A 20,110-nucleotide genomic window follows, 5' to 3' on the forward strand; every position below is an offset into this window, starting at 1 on the left:
AACTTTCTAGTCTTGCACATAACATTTATAGACTTCCATCACTAAGAACTCAATATAACACAGTGCTGAAGACTTTCTTCCAAACACAGCTACTAATAACAGAAGATACTTTGATCAACTAGAGTCAATTAAATATACGTTTTAGGAACACACTCTGGCATAATTTTAAAGACTTTAGATGGTGTACATTTTTGGTAACACAAATTAAATAAGATCTTGTCTGTCCCATTACCTTGATTGCTAAATTCCTATCTTAATTCCTTGCATTTCATTTCAATTATCTTGCTCTAATACACAAGGGAAGATAACTTGGAAGGTCATAAGTTCACTATTTTTAGGACAAGCAATGGGTGAATTAAAGTTAATCAAGTAAAGTAGAAGTATCAACTAACACGCTATTAAAAATACTTTTGGGGTAAGAGGCCTCTTAGGAGGGAATTGCAGCTGCTTACAGAACTGTCTCCTTCCTAAGTCTTCAGAAAACAATAGTCACAAGGACCCAAAAAGTTTTCAAGCACAGCTTGTATGCCTAAAAGACTACATACCTTGCATTATCAACCAGTTCAGCAAGAGCACCAAACAAGAATTCATGAGTAGTTCTGAAATGATAAATACTAAGAATCAGCAAAAGAATTACAGAATTGAACTATGACACCTAATAAGTCAAGGTTATAAAATATTAAAGTTTTTAGAAAATCTAAAATTCCCATTTGCATTGTCACTTTACACTACTGAAATTTCCCCACAACTCGAAACCTTTAAGAGTTGCTAAGCCCCCTCAAATGTTAATCTATTAAATCTTGCTGTCTACTCATGTCTATTCTTACTATGTTAAGAAACCCACTCTGAAGCATTAAGATTCCTATGTGTATATACTATTTTAAAAGCAGCATTTTCCACTACTCATGTTCTGTCTAGAAAAAATGTATTTTATTTTTCATTGCCTTAACCAGCTATCAGTTTCCGCATATCTCTAAGCATGCTCAATGGGTGACTTGCTAACATTCTGCTTTATCAGTACTTAGGTGTTATCTATTGGTAAAAGAAGAAAACCCATTTGCTTTTGTGCAGTTTATAAGCAAAATATTCCATTTGAAAGTGAGGAGAAAGGAGAGGATAATCTATTTCCCGACTTTCCAATTCTAGCCAAAAACAGCTTTCTCCACATTAAAGAAGGGAATCCAAGACCCTGTTGAACAATTCCTCTTAGGAGGACAATAGCGTGGTGTGTTCTTCCTAAGGTCCCTGTTAGCCCCTTCAAGGTCATCTCTCTTCCAGGAGGCTGCTCAAAGTTGGGTTAGATAAATACACAATTACCATTATTATTCATAACTCAATAAATATGTGTGCCTAAGATGCATCCTTAAATTACTTCTCCACTTACACTCTCTTTGTGCTATTTTCCGTAATAGTCCTCTTTAGGTATAAGAGTAAAATGCGTCCCCCTAGAAACCTTGACTTTTGATTAAAGAAAATGTAAAATCATTAACCTAAGTACATTACCATCATCAATTTTTCAAAAATACACAAATTATACCCATTGATTTTTTTTTTTGGTATAACTGTTGTAGCCATTAAAGTGAAAATTTCTAAAAATTTAGAATGAAATATACCAAAATTAAATAACCAGTGTCCAGGATCTCTGATCACTTACTATATCATGTAAAACTTAAAACAAATTGTAAAATATTTGTTTATAAACACCCAAAGCTGAACTGTCCAGAAACCCTGGTTTCCCCTCAAGTAAACCCACAAATTTTTACAACTACAAATTTTGAATTAAAACTGTTACTAAAAGAAAAAAAAATATTGGAATTTTAGGAAGAACTTTTCCCCCGTGAGATCAGTGATTATATCTGTTGCTAATCCAAGATGGCATCAATAAATAGGTCTTAGTAAAAAGTAGAAATTTATCTCCAATTCACTTAGAAAATAGAGTTCAAATTCTTCTGACCAAAATCCAATCCTTAATTATTTTACATGAAAAGAAAAACAATTTCAGGGGTACCTGGGTGGCTCAGTCAGTTAAGCATCAGACATCAGCTCAGATCATGATCTTGATGCTCATGGGTTTGAGCCCTGCCATCGGGCTGTGCTGACAGCTCAGAGCCTGGAGCCTGCTTAGGACTCTGTGTCTCCCTCTCTCTCTGCCCCTCCCCCACTGGCGCTCTGTCTCTCTCTAAACTAAATAACCATTAAAAAAATTTTTTTTAGGGGCGCCTGGGTGGCGCAGTCGGTTAAGCGTCCGACTTCAGCCAGGTCACGATCTCGCGGTCCGTGAGTTCGAGCCCCGTGTCAGGCTCTGGGCTGATGGCTGGGAGCCTGGAGCCTGTTTCCGATTCTGTGTCTCCCTCTCTCTCTGCCCCTCCCCCGTTCATGCTCTGTCTCTCTCTGTCCCAAAAATAAATAAACGTTGAAAAAAAAAAAAAAATTAAAAAAAAAAATTTTTTTTAAAGAAAAACAATTTCTATGAAAAAAACACCTGCATAAAACATATGTGTCTTTAATTAAAAATATTTAAGTTTCTAGAATCATCTTAAATTCTTCAAATTATCATCTGAAGAAACAAAGAAGTATTCTGTAGATTACTACACTAAAGAAATAGAGAGAAATGTTAGAAAATTAAAGGTGATTTACTAAAGGTAATATAATTTAAAAGTGAATCTAACATTTGCTCTCAAGCTTTCAGTCATTTTCCTGTCTGAATAGAAGTAGCTAAAAACTTAACATAGTGAATTACTCTCCATCCTCAAAATTTTTTTTAAATTAAATTTTTTTTTAATTAAAATTTGAGGATTGTTATATAAAATAACAAATTCTATTGCAATACTTATTTCAATAAAAAGTTATACTTTAATATAGTCAAGGAAATTCAGAAATAAAACTCCTGTAAACCAAAAAAACCCAAACAAACAAACAAACAAACAGAACAACCATAAGAATGGACTACAATTTATATGCAGGAATCTCTGGAATACATCAAAGAATGAAGAACTGGCCTTTGGTAGTGAAAACAGTGAATATGAATAGTCTTCAAAACTTACTCTAATACCCTTTACTATCAGGGCAAAGAAATCACAAACAGAAATGGCGACCATAGGGGCACCTGGGTGGCTCAGTCGATTAGGCGTCAGTTCAGGTCATGACCTCGCGGTTTGTGAGTTCAAGCTCCACATCAGGCTCTATGCTGACAGCTCAGAGCCTAGAGCCTGTTTAGGATTCTGTGGCTGTCTCTCTCTCTCTGCCCCTCCCTTGCTTGCTCGCTGCCTCTCTCTCTCTCAAAAATGAATAAACATTAAAAAAAATTTTAAAAAAGAAATGGTGACTGCTTCTCAGCAATACATATTTCTGATTGCTTCACATGAAAACTGCTTCACATGAAAATGAGAGACATTCAGAATTCAAGAAGATCTCAATAGGGCAAGGACAAAGTATCTCTGGCTAAGTTTTCACTGCTTTCTACACGATGTTTAGAAATGTGCCTTGTATATTTAGAATTTAAAGAAAACATTCCAAATGGCTTTTGTTGTTCCACATATTATCAATGCTGTTCCACACGTAACTATTTCAGACAAGCTAACAAATATCTTTAAAATGTAACCAAGGGAGGGGCACTTGGGTGGCTCAGTCAGTTAAGTGTCAGACTCTTGAGCTCAGGTCATGATCTCATGGTTCATGGGATTGAGCCCTACATTGGGCTCTGTGCTGACAGCACAGAGCCTGCTCGGGATCCTCTTTCTCCCTCTCTCTCCACTCCTCCCGACTAGCTTGTGTGCACACACACACACATTCCCTCTCAAAATAAATAGACATTTTTTTTAAAAAAATAAAGTGGGAGCTCCTGGGTGACTCAGTCAGTTAAGCATCTGACTTCGGCTCAGGTCATGATCTCATGGTCCATGAGTTTGAGCCCCGTGTCAGGCCCTGTGCTGACAGCTCAGAGCCTGGAGCCTGCTTTGGATTCTGTGTCTCCCTCTCTCTGCTCCTCCTCCGCTCACACACACATGTGCTCTCTCCCTCTCAAAAATAAACATTAAAAAAATAAGAATAAAATTTAAAAAGTGTAGCTAAGGGATATTATTGTGATGTATACTGACACATCACAAAAGGGGCCTTTTGTGACAACTGTTGGGAAAGTCAGAGACAACGCACATCTCTTCTCCAGACCTTCAACTGATTGATTAATGGGTCCTACTAACAAATTCTAAAATCAGAGTTCTAAATGTTTTTTAAAATCAGAAAAACCAAAACATACTGACTGCATAAGTTCTCTCCTTTTTTCAAATAATATTCAAAGAGGCACACTCATTGCTTGCTAGCATTTGAAACAGATATCTGAGCAAGTATCAAAGAAAATTATTTTCACAGATGTAAAGATTCTTTGCATGTTATCAAAGAAAGGTCAACCATCTGGAAAAAGACAAGGATTTTTAACAAACTCTCACTTTCAAGTGATCTTGGCTTTTATGCCATTTGTGCCATGATCAAAATAGTTTTGCAGCTCAGCATTTCCAGTGACAAATTCACGGGTAAATCTACTCATTACATAAGGAATATGCTGTCCCTATTTATATTCAGCCTGAATTTAAACCAATAGATTATCCACAAGTCTATCATACAGTGATAGCTTCTGCTGTGTTCTTGGAGATGTTGACAACAGTTAATTACCTTAACTGCTAGAAAATAAAGCTGAGAAACTAGAGCAACAATTTTTACATTCAAATAGCTTTAATATATTTAGAGCATGAACCCACATTTCAACAGGATTGTAAGTCCCCAAAACTATTAAGTCTCTAGAGGTGACAGGTTCCTCTATGTTCATTCACTACATATATAAATAAAACAAACCAAAGTATCATATGGCCAAGATAATTTATCAAACGTGCCAAGAGGAAAAGACATGGAAAGCAGTCATCTTATACTTAAGCATCCTGCTCTCTCAGACCACTTAGCAGTACTGCAAACAGTGACATAAGACACACATCTTGTCACAAAGGAACATCACTACCATCACTATATCTGGAATCTAGCACCTAGATTGCCATGAACTTTTTACTAACAGTCACAAAACCCACCACTAAAGACCAGTAACTGTATAAAACTCCTTTTATTCAAAAACTCTTATCATTTCGTAATTGCAACACCCAGTATTAAAAGAAAATAACCAAGACTAAGACTTTCATGTTATGAAAATTTCGCAGACCTGCTTTAAACCTTAATGCTGACGTAACCAATAACCATCAACACTTACCACAGACATCATACAAAAAAAAAAAAAAAAAATTCAAGACAGATGTTTACTGTCTCCAGTAAGTGCTCCTAAGAATGTATCTGTCTAATGAATACCACCAAACAGCAACTTGCTACCATATTGACCAACTTGTGGTTTATATAAATCATACACTGAATAAACAATAATCACCATCTATTCAATGATCATCATGTACCATGTATGAGCTAATTACTTTATAAACATTATTTAACATACTCCTCATAAACACTGTCAGATTAGCTCCATTTTATAGATGAAGAAACAGAGGCTCAGGGAAATCAATCTGCCCAAAAACTCAACCAGGAAGCAGTCAAGTCCAAGCCTGGCTGGCTCCCAAGCCTATGTATGCTCTCTCCATTGCACCACACTGATTTCTATCCTTCTAGTCTGCCTGTTGTTCCACCTGCAAGTCTATGTTACACGGGAGGTAAGCAAAGGGCCATACCTTACATAATTCACAATATGGCAATATTGTAGATGTCAGACACTCTATAATTGTTTTGTGTTTTAAAAATTGTAACAGAACAAAGGAGAAGGTACTCTAAGAAAAATCTTCTCATTTCTGAAGGTGACCTTGCATCACTTAACACAGAGAAGATCCATCTACCATCATAACGAGTAACAAGTCACGGCTTAGGAAAATTTAAACATTTGTTTCCTCTAGAAATGAATTTCTAGTCACATTACCATGATAAATAAATCTTCAAACTGGTTACAAACCAACTTATCTTGGTATTCCAGGGTTCATATTTTCTTCTGGCAGGATTAGATACATCCTAAAGTATACAACTTCAAAGGTGTGATCCAGATTAGAAAATCTAGAGCTTCCAAAATGATACATTCAACCCTCAAATGTTCATGCAAGCAGGTGGTTCCAACTCAATATGGGAAAGTCAAATTCACAGAGAATTCTCCAGTTGTATTTTAAACAAGTGACTTAACTAGAATTTTATTCTATACCTTAGTTCTGTTCACCTATTGTTAATAAGTTATAAAATGGCAATATAAGAGTATTCCAGAACCTCAAATTAAAAAATTTGAGATAAACTAAAATTGAATAGACTTTCAAAGTAGGAAGTAAACCCTTTGCTTTATAAGAAAACAAGCCCTTAAAAGTATACTCGACTAGAGTTAGTACTGCCTGTTAGCTAAAAACACTAACCATTATGGCCAGGTAAAACTTATTGCCTTAAATCTTGATGCCTTAAACCTGCCACTTAGCAGATGTGTAACTTCTGGCATGTTACTCTGAGCCCAGTTTCCTCAAATGCAAAATAGGAATAATCCTTACTCCAGCAAGGTTACTATAAGGATTATTTTACACGTTTAAAAGTGACTGGCAAGAAGCAATTAACTGTTGTTACTATTATTATCAAAAAAGTCTTTGGGGAAGCTCTTCCAAGATTATCATATAGTCTTGTCATTCCAAATTTGGCCCCTCATTCCACAATTCAGAACTGAAGTAACCAATTATTAAATACAATCACCGGTGAACATCTAAGTGGTCTTCAAATGCTTGTTCTTAAACACAATTCAAATATAAAAAAGGATACTGAGGGTCTTGCCCAAGACGTTATTAATTAGCTAAATAAGCATCACCAACCTATCTAAGTGGGCTTCAGATTCATCTTCTGTAGCATGAGACTTCGCCTCTCAGGCCCTACAGTACCTACTCTAAAACCAGTTCTAGTTCACTAATAAGCTTCCTAAACAAAAAATAAAACCAGACTATCACCATTTGGCAATTCACTACTCAAAATTTTTATTTCCTTGATAGGAAAAAAAGCAAAAAAAAAAAAAATTACAGACGTCATAACATGTTGCCCTTTCCCATAAAAAGCTAAAAATTATTTTACTGTTACTAGATGTTTGAAGTCTATCATCTCAACCCTCAAAGCGGTTCTTCAGATCTCTGAGCCATTCATGTAGCTGCTCATCACCTCTGCAGATACTAAAATGGTAGAATACTTACCTTCATCTCAAAAGTGATGAATGAATGTATTAGAACACTAAGTAGTTATGACCCCACTGAATTACTTCCAAGAGAGTGGCATAACAGTTAACCCTGAAACATTCCAGATCAACACGGAATAATGATAATCTCCTCATGAGCTCGAACATAAACACCATATGTGTTCTGTGATTTGCACACATTTTGGGGAAAGGCTACTTAAATTATGGGTTTAAACAAGTTGCTATTTTCTGCCTAGCACATAAAAATTTCATTGGAATTAGGGACGAATTTCCCAGGAAGATAAGGCCAACTGTTTGCTGAAAACAAAAATTAGTAATTTCTTCTCACAAGTTGTCATTTAAAGATCTTCATTCTTTTCTTTTTCTTGTTAGGAAAAAAAAGACTTGTTATAACCCAACTGTTTTGGCTGTTGTCGCTAAAAAGAAAGTTGATATGAGAATAGTCCAACTCCTGAGGATCCAAAGAACAGCACTTGTTGGATTCCTATCAAACACTTGAATCAAACACGTCAATATATTGACTTCAAATAACTAAAATTTGCATTTGATCAAATAAATTTTGATCCAACAAATGAAGATCGTATTCTTCTGGATTAGCAACAAATATCTCACTTATCTCAGTTCTTCAATACAGAGCTCAAGACTCATCCAGTGATACATCCCAAAAAGTAAAAAAAGCAGAATTTTCTGGGAAAATGATTTTCGTATTATCAAGGAATGAGTTATCAGTGACCTCAGTGGCACCTAAAGGATACTTACGAATTTGTATGTAGATATTCAAAGGTTAGCTGAGCTCGATTCAGACTGCTGTAATTTGTGAAAGCCATGAGTGCGGTGAGGTCTCCAGTCCTTCACCCACTAACTGGGAACTATAACTTTATAATGGAATAGATTTTCCAGGATTCCTTCCAGTAAAGGTTTGGTTAAGTCTGTGCTCCTTACTGTTAAACAAGGTTAACTGGTGTCTATCCAAAATATATTGAAAGAGATGTCTAAAACTACAATTGATCTCTCCAAGCTTTTTTATCTTCTTAATGACTATGATGTAATATTCTGAAAAAAACTATGTCATAAATTTGTAGTCTTAAGCTTTAGTTTAAGTTGTGATAGTTCAAGGAGTCGAATGTGGACGGTCTTGGAGTAGACAGTATTGGACTTGAGAGGTTTTATTACTGCTCCATCTTCACGTTCTTCGAGTTTTGTTCCTCTAAATTTCCGGCCAGGAAATTTATCAATCCGGAAAGCTACCAACTTCTGTCATAAAACTGGACAGCCACCCATGTCTTCACCAAAGATCCTGTGATTCTTAAAGAGGCCCCAGGCTGGCGGCCACGAAGTCGACGGAGTGCATATGGCGTTAGTTCCCGCTTCACCACCTCCCAACTGAAGTCTCCTAATCGCTGACGGCGATTTCCGTTTCGAAAGCCCAGACCAGACCTAGCTTGTGGTCCCGTCGCAATCTCCTCAGGGTAGTGGGTCAAATTACCTCACACTGACCCACAAAAACGCCTCAGAATTGACCCGCCCAAATCACCTCAGGCGGGCAGCGCCCCTCCCCCACTTCCCTCAGACAGAGGCCTCCGGCTCTCAGGCCCTTCCAGGGCCTCAGTCCCGAGGCCGCCGCCTCCTCCTCCTCACAGAGAGGAGTTAGTCCCAGCTTTCAAGGCCCGGATCGAGGGCAGGGTGGCGAGCGCAGCACCCGACCCGGCGTTGCCGGGTGCTCAAAGCTGCCTTTGTCCCTCCCCACGGAATTGGAACCCAACAACCGCAGCGCGCTCTTGGAACCATGTGCTGCCTCCGCCTCCGCCGCTGCCGCCGCCGCCGCGAGACCAGCCGCCCACGCGCCGCGCTGGATGAGATGACAGGACTCAACACCACAGAACTCGTTGTTTATAGGTGTTCTGCCGCCGCTGCCGCAGCCGCCACAGCCACCTCAGCCACTGCTTTGTCTCCGCTAGAGCACACAACCCGAGCCACCTCGCGCACTCCCCGACGCCCCAAGCCCCCGAGGCCTCCGCGGTGCATTAGGCCAATCACAGAGCCACAGCTCCTCCCGCCCCCGCCCTGATGCGACGCCTCCTGATTGGTGGGTAGCGTGTCTCCACGTGACCGGATCTTGTTAGCCGGGCCCGCCCCTGTCACGTGAGAGCGCGCGCCTCTCTTCCTGCTTTCATGACCCTCTCCGCCATTTAAAGAAACAGTACCGGGGGCGGGCCGAGCGACGCAGCCGGGACGGTAGCTGCGGCGCGGACCGGAGGAGCCATCTTGTCTCGTCGCCGGGGAGTCAGGCCCCTAACTCGAAGACGCCCTGGCGCGCCCTCCCCCCCTCCCCGGTCTGGTAGGGCGAAGGAGCGGGCGCGCGGTCGATCGAGCGATCGGTTGGCGGCTCTTTCTCCTGCTCTGGCATCCAGCTCTTGGGGCGCAGGCCCGGCCGCCGCGGCGCGCGCCCGGTGGCCGTTGGCGCTCGCGCCGCGTCTTTCTTCTCGTACGCAGAACTCGGGCGGCGGCCTATGCGTTTGCGATTCGACGAGGAGTCGTCCGGGTGGTTGGCGGCGGCGGGCAGCTGCTCCGCCCCGCTCCCGGGGAGGCGGCGGCGGCGGGATTTGGCGCGGCCGGGGAGGCGGGGGTGGCCGGGGCCGGCGTGGAGGCCTGGCGCCACCCTTCGGGGCCTGCAAGGACCCAGTTGGGGGGGCAAGAAGGGGCTGGGGGATGGTTGGTGGTGGGCTTTCTACTTTGTCTTTTCCTCCTCATGCCCCCTTAGTGAGGGGCGGGAGCTTTGGCGGCAGCTCCGGGGCGGGGAGACAAGCCCCGGAGTCGGAAGAGCTGGGTTTGCTTCCGGGCCTAGCCACCAGCTGGCCGAGTGACCTTAGGCAAATCACTCTGTAATTTGTCAGCGCCTCAGTTTCCTCCTCTGCCTATCAATGTTTGTAGGGTTGAAAGCGCTTTGTAAACTATAAAGCGTCGGTGTACGTAAGGGATGATTATTGTTTGTAATGGGGTTTTTTTTGAGTTGTAAGAAAAGTTAGCAATTGCCCAGTTCTTGGATTTTGAACCTGGGAACCTTGGATTGGAGTTGGAAGCCCCCAAGTTCCCCCGAAATTGTATGCAGAAATAGTGGGAGTGTGCATTTGGGGGAATGAGGATCCATCGCCAGCAAGTTTTCAAAAGGGGGCTGTGACCCAGAGGAGTTAAGAACTACAATTCCGTAATGCCACGAGGAGGAAACTGAGGCCTAGATGTCATTTGGGACCCTTCACAACCGATTTGAAGCCCCTGTTAGGATCCCTGGGATATGTGAGCTGTTTCTATGCATAATGGATATTTGGGGTAACAACACTCCACTGCTTGGCTTCTATTCTGAGTCCTTTCCTTTTACCATGGGGTGCCTGAACGCTGGCTGACGTGTATGGTATGGTTTATGGCACCCAATATAAAGCAGCTGAAACTAGAAATGGATGTGTTCCCTAGCATCGAGAAACCTATTTAATCCTTGGCCCAGCAACTCTTGTTTTTCTGCTGCTTATACTGGTGCCTGACTACCTTTCCCTTTCATTGACCATTTTCCACGACCATGGTTGCCATCCATTACTTGCTTCTATTGTATATCTTTAGTCTCTGCAGTTGGTAGTGAGCAGGCTTATTTTTAAATGGTGCTGCCGAGTCCAGCTAATTAATGGTGCAGGTGGATTTTTAGCAAGCTGGCTCACTGGAACAGACTAAACCAGGCATGGAATTCTTGAAGATGTTTGGGGGCTTATCTTTATTAATTGAAGGTTAGCATTCTCTGAAATTTTGTTATGACTTTGGCTGAACTTCAAAATCAGTAGATTTGGAAGTGTTTCAGTGCTTACTTTTTTCCTGGCCTGCTTTGTATTCTATTTGCTTGCAAGTGTGTTACTAAGATGGCCAAGATGCCAGTTATTGCTTCTTTGTTCATTGTCAGCTGCTTTTATCAAATTCCAGGCCATTATCCAGCAAACACTATAGAAATGTTTGAACAGTTGTATTTCAAACATTTTCTCTTTGTGGAGTGGTGCTTACCAGTGGTACAGCTCTAAGCAAGTGAACATAAATACATATAAGTGTATTTCGTCTGGTTAGGTGTTCACCTGTTTTGTTATTTCATACAAATGTCTGAGAAAATCAATTGACTATTCCTTTTACGTAAAGGGCAGAGACAAATGATCTCACTTCCAGAGAAAGGACTGTTGTAGAGAAAAATGTGTTGGTCTTTTAGCTCCTTTGTTGTTATCTGGATGTACCTCAAAAGAATCTTAAGACTGTGGTGATCTTATAAGATGCTTTCCTCAGGAGAAAAGAGGAAAAAAAACAACTGGAACTCAAAGCTTGAAATTCTGTAACAAAACATGAGATGTCCAGGATAGGAGGCCGAAAAGATTTCACTACAGTGTTCTGCACTAGCTGCAGCAGATGCTTTTCTGTGTAGCCACGGCATGGACTCCAGATTTCCAGATTTTCAAGAACTGCACCTGGGACCTGAAGAGCTCGTCAGGATGTGACAGAGACTCTGGAGCTGAACATACTTGTTTTTGAATCTGGGGGCTGTTGACCTTGATTTGAGAAGAGACAACAATGGAGCAAGCACTGCCACCAGCGCTATTACTGGGAATTTGAAGACCTGAGTCTCTGCCAGAGCTTCATTGCAAGTTCTAGTGACGCTCCATCCAAAGTGAACTACGGTACTTGCTATTTTCCAAAATGCCTTATTCTTACATCTCTGCACTTACGTTCATGCTCTCTTCTCTACCCTGGAATGCTGTCCTCTGGTTCTTCACCTGTCAGAACAATGCCATTTCTTCAATATTCAAGTCAGATATTCTCTTCTTCATGAGTCTCCCTAACTTTATCTTTTTTTTTTTTTTGAATATTATATCATGTTGTTTACCTTTTAGCTCTCTATGCAGAGCATACCTCGTAGTCATTTACAAGCATTTGCTCTCTTTCCAGATAGTAAGCCCTTGAAAGCAAAGGCTTTGTTTTAAGAGTCTTTGCTGCACATACTACTATATGTAATGAAGCATTTCATAGAAAGGAGTAATTTAGAGACTAGGCTATCTCAGAATAAACATTTAGTAAGCATTTGTTTAATTGCTGTGTGGTTATCTAATTACTCTTGATTAGGCAAAAGATCACTAGTATGGGCCATGTTTCTTTCTGTGTTTCATGTATTTCTTTTTTTTAATTCTAAGTTCTAAAAGATTTAGGGAGCCCTCAAACATGGAAGAGAAACTGATACGTTGCATAGGGTATTTAACAGAAGGATGCAAAGAACAGTGCCTTATTTCCCAAGTACCTTATTCTCTACCACTCAAGATGGCATCTTGTTAAAATGAAAGTAAAAGCTTTTGAAAGCGCAAGGTCCTGAAATAATTTGAGCAAGGCATTGGAAAAGGAAGAAGGACAAAATCTAGGTTCGTGTTCTATGTAAATTTAAATTCAGTTCTTGTGCTATCCATGGAGCCACTTCTTCCCCCTCCCCCCCCATCAACCACTGCCCAACAGCCTGAATACAGTCACATTACTCCCCCAGAATATGAGACTTAAGGCAGTTCCTTGTTTGCTGCTTTCCTAAGACAGTTTGTTCTCAAGAGTCAGGAAGCAGTCCCTGCCAGAGAACTGTTTCTGTTCTTATCATCATTAATTGTTAATCAGAAGGCTTTTTTAAAAAAAATTATTATTATTCCCCATTTTCCCATCTGTCAGCTTTTTAGCTAGGCTTACTGAGAATTAGTACCCATCCAGCAGCTGATAATCCTGACAGTAGACCCACTCTAGTGTTAGGAGTCCTGTGTTTGTAATTCTGTGCATTTGTTATCTTACCTGTTTTGTTCCTATCCCTTCCAGTCCTGTGCCTCCTGATGGCTGAGTGTTCACCTGGACCTTCTGACCACCTTCCTTGTACTGTTCCATCAGCCTATAGATCTGGTACCTGGAGTTTTGCCCATGGTGATTCCTTCACCTTACTGCTGAAGAAGACACCATTCCAGTGGACCATGGTGATCCAAGAGGCATTCAACCATCATGATGTGGCCTTCATCTCCACTCCTGTCCTGTTCTACCCAGATTCAGTACAGCCCTTTATAGTGAAGTCAAACTATTCAAGCCAGATAGCTGAAGCTATTTTATCACAGCAAAAGGCCCAGTTTGTTCCATGAGTGTGCATTTCGTTTCTTCAATTAAAGCCTTCAGAGACACATAATAAATTTGGACCAGGGGATTTTTAGTTATCAACACTGAAGAATGGTAACATCTTTCAAGAACGACGTTGGATCATACCCCACAATTTCGAATGATTGAAATTCGTGAAGTGTCTAGGGTCCTATCCAGATCACGGGACCCTATTCTTTTCCCACTTCAAGTCTGTAGTAGCCTACTGAATAGAAAGCAGATATTCTGACCAGCAGATACTGGAATTAAAACAAAGGCACAGTGAACTCAGCATCTTTGGGATTACTCAGGAACCAGAACTTTTCACACAAATGTAAGAAATTCTACCAAGGAATCCCTTTATCTAACAGCATCTCACAAAGCTCCAATCAGATTCCAGAAAAGGCCTCTTGATACATCCAGGTAGAACCTATCATGGTAATCCCTTATGTTTATATAGCACTTTATAGTTTCAAAGCACTTTTACATGCATAAATCTCAATTATCAAAACAACACAATAGATTATAATTTCTTTTTGCAAATGAGGAAATTGAAGTTTAAAGGTTATCCAAGGTGACATAGCTACGAAGTGATAAAGGTCAGGCCTTCTGACTCCCAGTCCAGTTCTCTCCATGGAATTAATTTAGCCTCTACTTTACCTGCAGTGTTAAAATGACTGGAGTTTGGTAACCCCAGAAAAGTTTCCCACTTCCTGATATGGTGCCCTCAGTCAGTCAGGATGTCATAAGTGTAATTTTATGATGGCTCCATCTAAGCCAGAATTCTATGGCACTACCCCTAAGGTTTAAGAGCAGACTGTCTCCTTAGTGGTAGATTTATCCAGTCAACATGGCACATGGTCATCTGACAGTAAGACTACACAACATGAAACACAAAGCTACTTCTAGATCCATTGTTCACATAGTCTTCTCACATTCCCAAATGGCCTGATTGGAAATCCCTTTTCATGTTTTGTTCTTTGTAAAATTTTTAAAAAAGTTTTATTAGTACTCTTGGACACTGAGATCTTATCTAAGGTCTTCTATCCCTCAAAATTTACTTAAAATGGATCCTCCATTTCTTTAGAGCAGTGCTGTTCACATATGTGTATGTATGCATGTATATGATGCATGCATACAACATCTATATGTAGAGCTTGTGTAGTCTTGTAAGGTGGTAAAATACGTGTTCCCTTCCCAATTGAGTGTAGCATATTAAAGGATCTCAGAAGACTTGCAACAAAGAGCCTCATTGAGATATTTAGCCTAGTGTGTAGTAAGTTTAATCAAGGACAGACTGTTCTTTTGGGAGCATTCCTTTTAATAGAGAAACTGCTTTGGAGCAGTATAGCCAGTGCTTCCTGATTGCCCTGAAGACTCAGGAGTAAACGGAATCTTTGAAACCCCCACCCTCTTTTCTTACTTTTGTCAATAACTGCTTGAATTTGTATGTCTTTATCATCTGAGAGTCCTACGTCTTGACCGTTACCTCTTATTTTCTGTGAAAGGAACCTCTAGAAGGTTTGTGGGGATATGTGGGAAGAGAATGGGGAAAAGTTTATTTTGCCCCCAAATTGGTTGAATTCCATGACATTTAACAACATATTTTTCTGTCCCTAAAATTGTGCTGTAAACCTAGTTTAAGGGCATTGTATCTCAGGTGGGTGAGGAGATTGGGAAGGGAAGGGAGGAGGAAAAGGATGGTGGGAGAAAAGGGGGAGGAGAATAATATTTTCATAGAATTTGAGTTGTGGCCCATTGAGATCTTCAAAGATCTTGAAGAGAAGTCATCTAGCCATGGACTTGGGATAATACTTGCAAAGAAATGAAAGCATTTTGCAGCTGTATGCTGACTGCAAAAATCCCAGTGCTATTGTCACTTAAAACCAATAGCCCTGTTCACTGATAGTCACAAACCCAATTTGAGGCAATCAGAATTTATAGCAGAGTTGAATGTTAACTTCATCATTCTGTAATGTGGTCCGTATTAAGGAAAGAATGAATAGGAAAACACCTTGGCTTACCACAGGCTTTGCTCACAGTTTCTGGTTTCTGTGACCTATTTTTTGTATTTCAGCATTTTGTGAACAACTTATTCTTAGATCATTGGTTTTCCAAAGGCTTTGTGACCATGAAGCCCTTTCAATGAAAACTATGTGGAAGCCCAGAATAAAAGAGAAGCTGCTGTAGATGAAGCAGGAGTGGGGGGCCTGAAACCTGCCACAAGCATCTTCCTTTACCACCATGGTGACCCCTAAGGAGACTTCTTTACAACACCTAGAATTCTTCAGAACACAGTTTGAAAACCACTGCCCTAGACAACATGTGCAACCTGAATGGCATTCTGATCTGTACCTCTACCCAACCCAGTCCATGTTCAGTCGATGCTGCACATTCTTAGGAATGCTTACTGTGGGCAAAGTCAGAAAAGTGCAAGAAGATGGGCATATCTTTGCCATCCCAGGGTAGTCAAGTGGGCTGAAAGTGGTATCAAATGGACCTAGATTAACAGCCCTGTACCCCCAGATGGATTTCAAATGAGTGATTCCTGGCATTCAATATAGTCAGCAATGCATATGTACTCTACACTGACACACTCCCTTACCCAACTTCTATCACAAACACCACATGCTCTAGTGGTACTTGAAATACATAACTTTGAAGTCTTGATCTCCTTGGATACCTGAATCGCCAGGTATTGAAGCTGGTACTAAAGTTGATGATGCCTCGTTGAGGCCATATAAGACCAACTTGTACATTGGACCTCCCATCATCAGCCATGGTACTCTACTTCGTGTGCAAGGGATAACCATTAACTATGAAAGCAGAACTGAAATTCTGGCAACATTACCTAAAAAGGTACCTGGTTATTCATGTTATTCTCAAAACTGCAAGTCACTATGACTCAACCAGTGGCAGTTACACTGCTCCTTGGTTTTTATTCAGTTTAACTGCTGTTTCCAGGATAAATGAGGTAATAACCTTAAAAAACAAAATTTCCTCCATCACTGGCATATCTGCTCCAAAATTATGAATATTCTGCTCTAACTACAGGTAACATCTGGTCCACAAGAGACAATTTTTGAACATCCTCTGATGTATGTGATTTTAAATGTGACCCTTTGGAAGATTTTCTTCTAACCAATGAGAGATGTTCTTTTATGATGGACCTTTTGATGTCAGGTACCATCAACTACAGGTGTTAGGATTATTTGGAGGTAGACCTTTTGACCAGGCCATATGGAGCTTGCTTGCTGGGCATCTCAAGTTGCATATCTACCTTTTTGCTGAAAATGTAGACTGACTTGAAAAAAAATCTACAAAGCCTGCAGCTAAGAATTTTATCAGTAGACTCAAGAGCTTCCTGCAGCTTCTTCCTAATGTCACAAGACCACAGTGTCTTGTCCTTGTGGATATTTTAATGGAATTTCATCTGTCTCAATATTGTTTTACACTGATTCAGAGTGGCTGACTTCATTCCTTGCTATGAGATACTCTCAGGCATTAAGACACTTATCTGTTTCTGCAGGATGGATTCAATTCATGAACTCCCAGACCAGATCATGTCAAACAAGTAGACTTCGATTTTTGTCATGAGAAAAATCTCATTCTCTTACTTCACAGTCTACTTAAGGGGCAGCTGTCCTCAACTACTTTAATGAATGCACTGGTTAAATGTTGGGAATGATTTCTTTGTATCTTTGTCTCTTACTCTTTAGACTAACCCTGATTACATGATTCTGTCTACAAATCATCAAACAAGGCCTGCACATCCTCAACTAATAAAAATCTAATGACTAGCTGCTTGTATATACAACTATTGTTTGTTAATAAGAAGTTATCTACAGACTCCATTTTCCTACTACCTTCAAAACATCAGCTCAATTTTCTCTTTCTCCTGTACATTACAGAAAAAGACATTGGTCTACACTGCCAGTCATTCCCTTTAATCCTGTCAAATGCAGTCAAAATGAGGGGCTTAAGGTGAGGATGATCATCTGTTCAAGAGTCTAATATGCTCTGTGTATAAGAATTGATAGTTGAAAATGCAGAAAGCCTAAAACTGAAACCTAGGATCTTACCTACTATCTCCCTGCTTCAGATCTCAATATAAGTCTCAGCAGCACCACCCACCAATCTAAGGCCTTGTTTTTAAGCTGATTCTCAGAGATGGACTGAGTTTCAGAAGGTGGAGACTTGATTACCAAAGAGAGTAGGGCCAACCTTGATGAATCTGGCTCTCCCAACCTTGTCATTCCCAGATGTAGCATAGACTCCTCAACAGAACCTCAAGTCTGAATTGAGAATATAGCCTTCTACTGAGCTGAAAGTTCCTGGGCAGATAAACAGGAAAATTAAAGCTGCTATACCTGACTGGCCCTTTAAGATCAGAAAATGGTATCCAGAGTCAACCCTATGGAATAACCCTGGAGGACTCAGGGTAAAAGCTAATTTACAGAGCTTTGATATTAATCTGCCCATTCTTCCAGATCACATCCTGGCTATTGGTGTGGCTAGCCCTGCTGAAGGTACTCTATTTACCTGCTTACCTGACTCAGCCCTCGTCTGCCTTTTTTGACACGTTGCAATCAGACCGGCTGTGCTTGAGAAGACTACAACTGGTATCAGCCTATCTTACACCCAGTTCCACCAGGGAATTTTGAACAGAAGCAACCTGCACCTCACCTCCCCCCCAGCCCCCAGGACTTACTGTTCATAACTGGAAGGACCATGCTATGTACTCCTTGACCAGCAGCCTTTTTGTTTGTTTGTTTTGTTTAGTTTTGTTTTTAATGCAGAGTAAGCCTCTATGCCTATATATATTTGATCATTTTCAGCACCTGAGATCCTTTCCACCCAATCTGAAGGAGTACAGCAGATTACAAGCTCTGTCCATTCCTCTCTTCTGCAATAATACAGAGATGACAGAAATGTTCCAGTTCAACTTGGCAAAAGACTAAAGAAACACAAGAGCTTTCCACTGAACTTAAAATTTACCACTGACTTCAGTAGTCTCACAGAACTATTTGCCAGTGGGAGGCTAGTTGTCCTGCTTCATGTCAGCAAGATGGTTGGGCTGTCAGATTCATGGCCACTGAGTTTTGCTTTTATTGAAACTTTATTGCATCATCCAAAGTATGCTATTGGATATGATTATTCCATTCAAATGGATTACAAGCTTCCTGAGTACAGGACAAACTTACTCATGACGTTTTTTCAGAATTCTTTTATTGTCAAGAAAGTAACAATGCCAGCTGTTACTGAACACAGACTAAACTTTTTTAGTATCTGGTCTTATCATTGGCATCAGTTGTTTTTGATTGACCAGCATTCATTCCATCTCATTGTAACAACTCTGATGTTTCTTGGAACCACTTCCCTGTTTCTAGTCCACATGGTTCAAACAGTCTGGCCTACCTTTAAGCTTCTTGGGTGGACATGTAATTCAGACCTGATCAATCAGCATGGTCCATCTCCTTCACCATAGTAATTGGTTCTGGAATGGCCGTGTGATTAAAGCTGGTCCAGTGATACTCAGCCCTAGGAGTTTTACTGAACTGTGGAGGAGAGGCTGAGGAGCTCTCTTTACTGAGATTGCTTGACTTTGTAGTATGAAAAGTTCTAACCAACAGGGCCCACCCTATCAAATGAGCCAGAGAATGAAGCCAGTGCAAAGGAAAGCAGAGCCAAATGATGGAGAGACTTGAGTCCTGATGACAATGTTTATGCCCCTGGATCCAACCGTGCCTGAAGCTAGTTTATCCCTATGGACTTTTCAGTTATGTGAGCCAATAAATACCCTTTTTTGCTTTAAGTTACTTTGAGTTGGGTTTCTATTGTTTAAAATTGAGTCAGCCCTGACTAAATACTATCTACCAATATCAAAACTTGACAAATCCAAATATTTATTAAACTAGAGGTCATGGCCACACTGAATATTATTTTCCATGCCAGAAGACAAAGTGAAACAAGAAGTGACAATGTTTAAGTTACTACAGAAGCATAAAAATTACATGGTAGAAAAATATAGAGGAAAACCTAAGTGTTTATCCATAAAGGATTGTTGAATAATATATGGTTCAGCCATATAAGGAAATCTACATGTCTGTTAAAATTAATAAAGTACATGTATTGTGTATGGACATGGGAAAATGGCCATGATATATTAAGTGAAACTATTAATAGAAAAATGTATAGTGTGAACTCACTTAAAAATTTGTGTTTATGATGCATAGAAAAGTCTACTAATGGCTTTCTTCGAATAGTGTAGATTACATGAGACTTTCAACTTTATACATTTCTGTATTTGAATATTTTACACTACTCACATTACTTTTAAACTTTATTTAAAATAAAAGAATTTTAAAAATTAAATTTATTGCTTATTGTTTGACTCTGGCAAGTTACTTACCACCAAGCCTATTTTGTCAAATAATATAAAATACCTGTCTTCATGTTAGTGAATATTTAGATAAATATATTCATCATCCAGTACTGAAACTGACAAGGTCATTGTACCTTGTTTGAGGAACTCAGAATTCAGTAATTGTTTTTTTTTAATTATCCAAGCCTATCTCTTTAAATGAGTGTATTTGGACTATCAGGATATCATAGTATCAGTGTTCATCAGTGATTCACCAGTTCTTAACTGATATTGATCTACTAAGGCCTATTGCAGTGTTCACACTGGGTAGG

The 20,110-nt window shown here is 40.1% G+C and overlaps 1 protein-coding gene and 1 long non-coding RNA gene across 6 annotated transcripts in view; one reads left to right on the forward strand and one right to left on the reverse strand.

Annotated features, from left to right (window-relative positions):
• The window catches only part of MORC2 (MORC family CW-type zinc finger 2), a 40,586-nt gene extending 31,315 nt beyond the window's left edge, over positions 1-9,271 (reverse strand). For 2 of the 4 annotated variants that reach the window (XM_030335664.1, XM_030335663.1), the window contains exons 1-2: positions 8,006-9,271; positions 546-599 (exon numbers count right to left, since the gene is read on the reverse strand). In XM_030335664.1, coding sequence (XP_030191524.1) covers positions 546-599; positions 8,006-8,073 — 122 coding nt within the window. In that variant the 5' untranslated portion in view covers positions 8,074-9,271. The remainder of the gene's footprint in view (positions 1-545; positions 600-8,005) is intronic. The other 2 variants (XM_030335667.1, XM_030335666.1) reach the window with 2 other exon arrangements.
• A 643-nt stretch (positions 9,272-9,914) lies between these two features.
• LOC115527896 lies at positions 9,915-19,233 on the forward strand. Of its 2 annotated transcripts, XR_003973096.1 has the most exons (3): positions 9,915-11,946; positions 13,112-13,837; positions 15,492-19,233. It is a non-coding gene; the product is annotated as an uncharacterized LOC115527896 (long non-coding RNA). The 2 variants fall into 2 exon arrangements; XR_003973095.1 differs by having other exon boundaries at positions 9,916-11,946; positions 13,112-19,233.
• The last annotated feature ends 877 nt before the right edge of the window (positions 19,234-20,110 follow it).

Source organism: Lynx canadensis, chromosome D3, assembly GCF_007474595.2.
Source record: "Lynx canadensis isolate LIC74 chromosome D3, mLynCan4.pri.v2, whole genome shotgun sequence".
NCBI lineage: Eukaryota > Metazoa > Chordata > Mammalia > Carnivora > Felidae > Lynx > Lynx canadensis.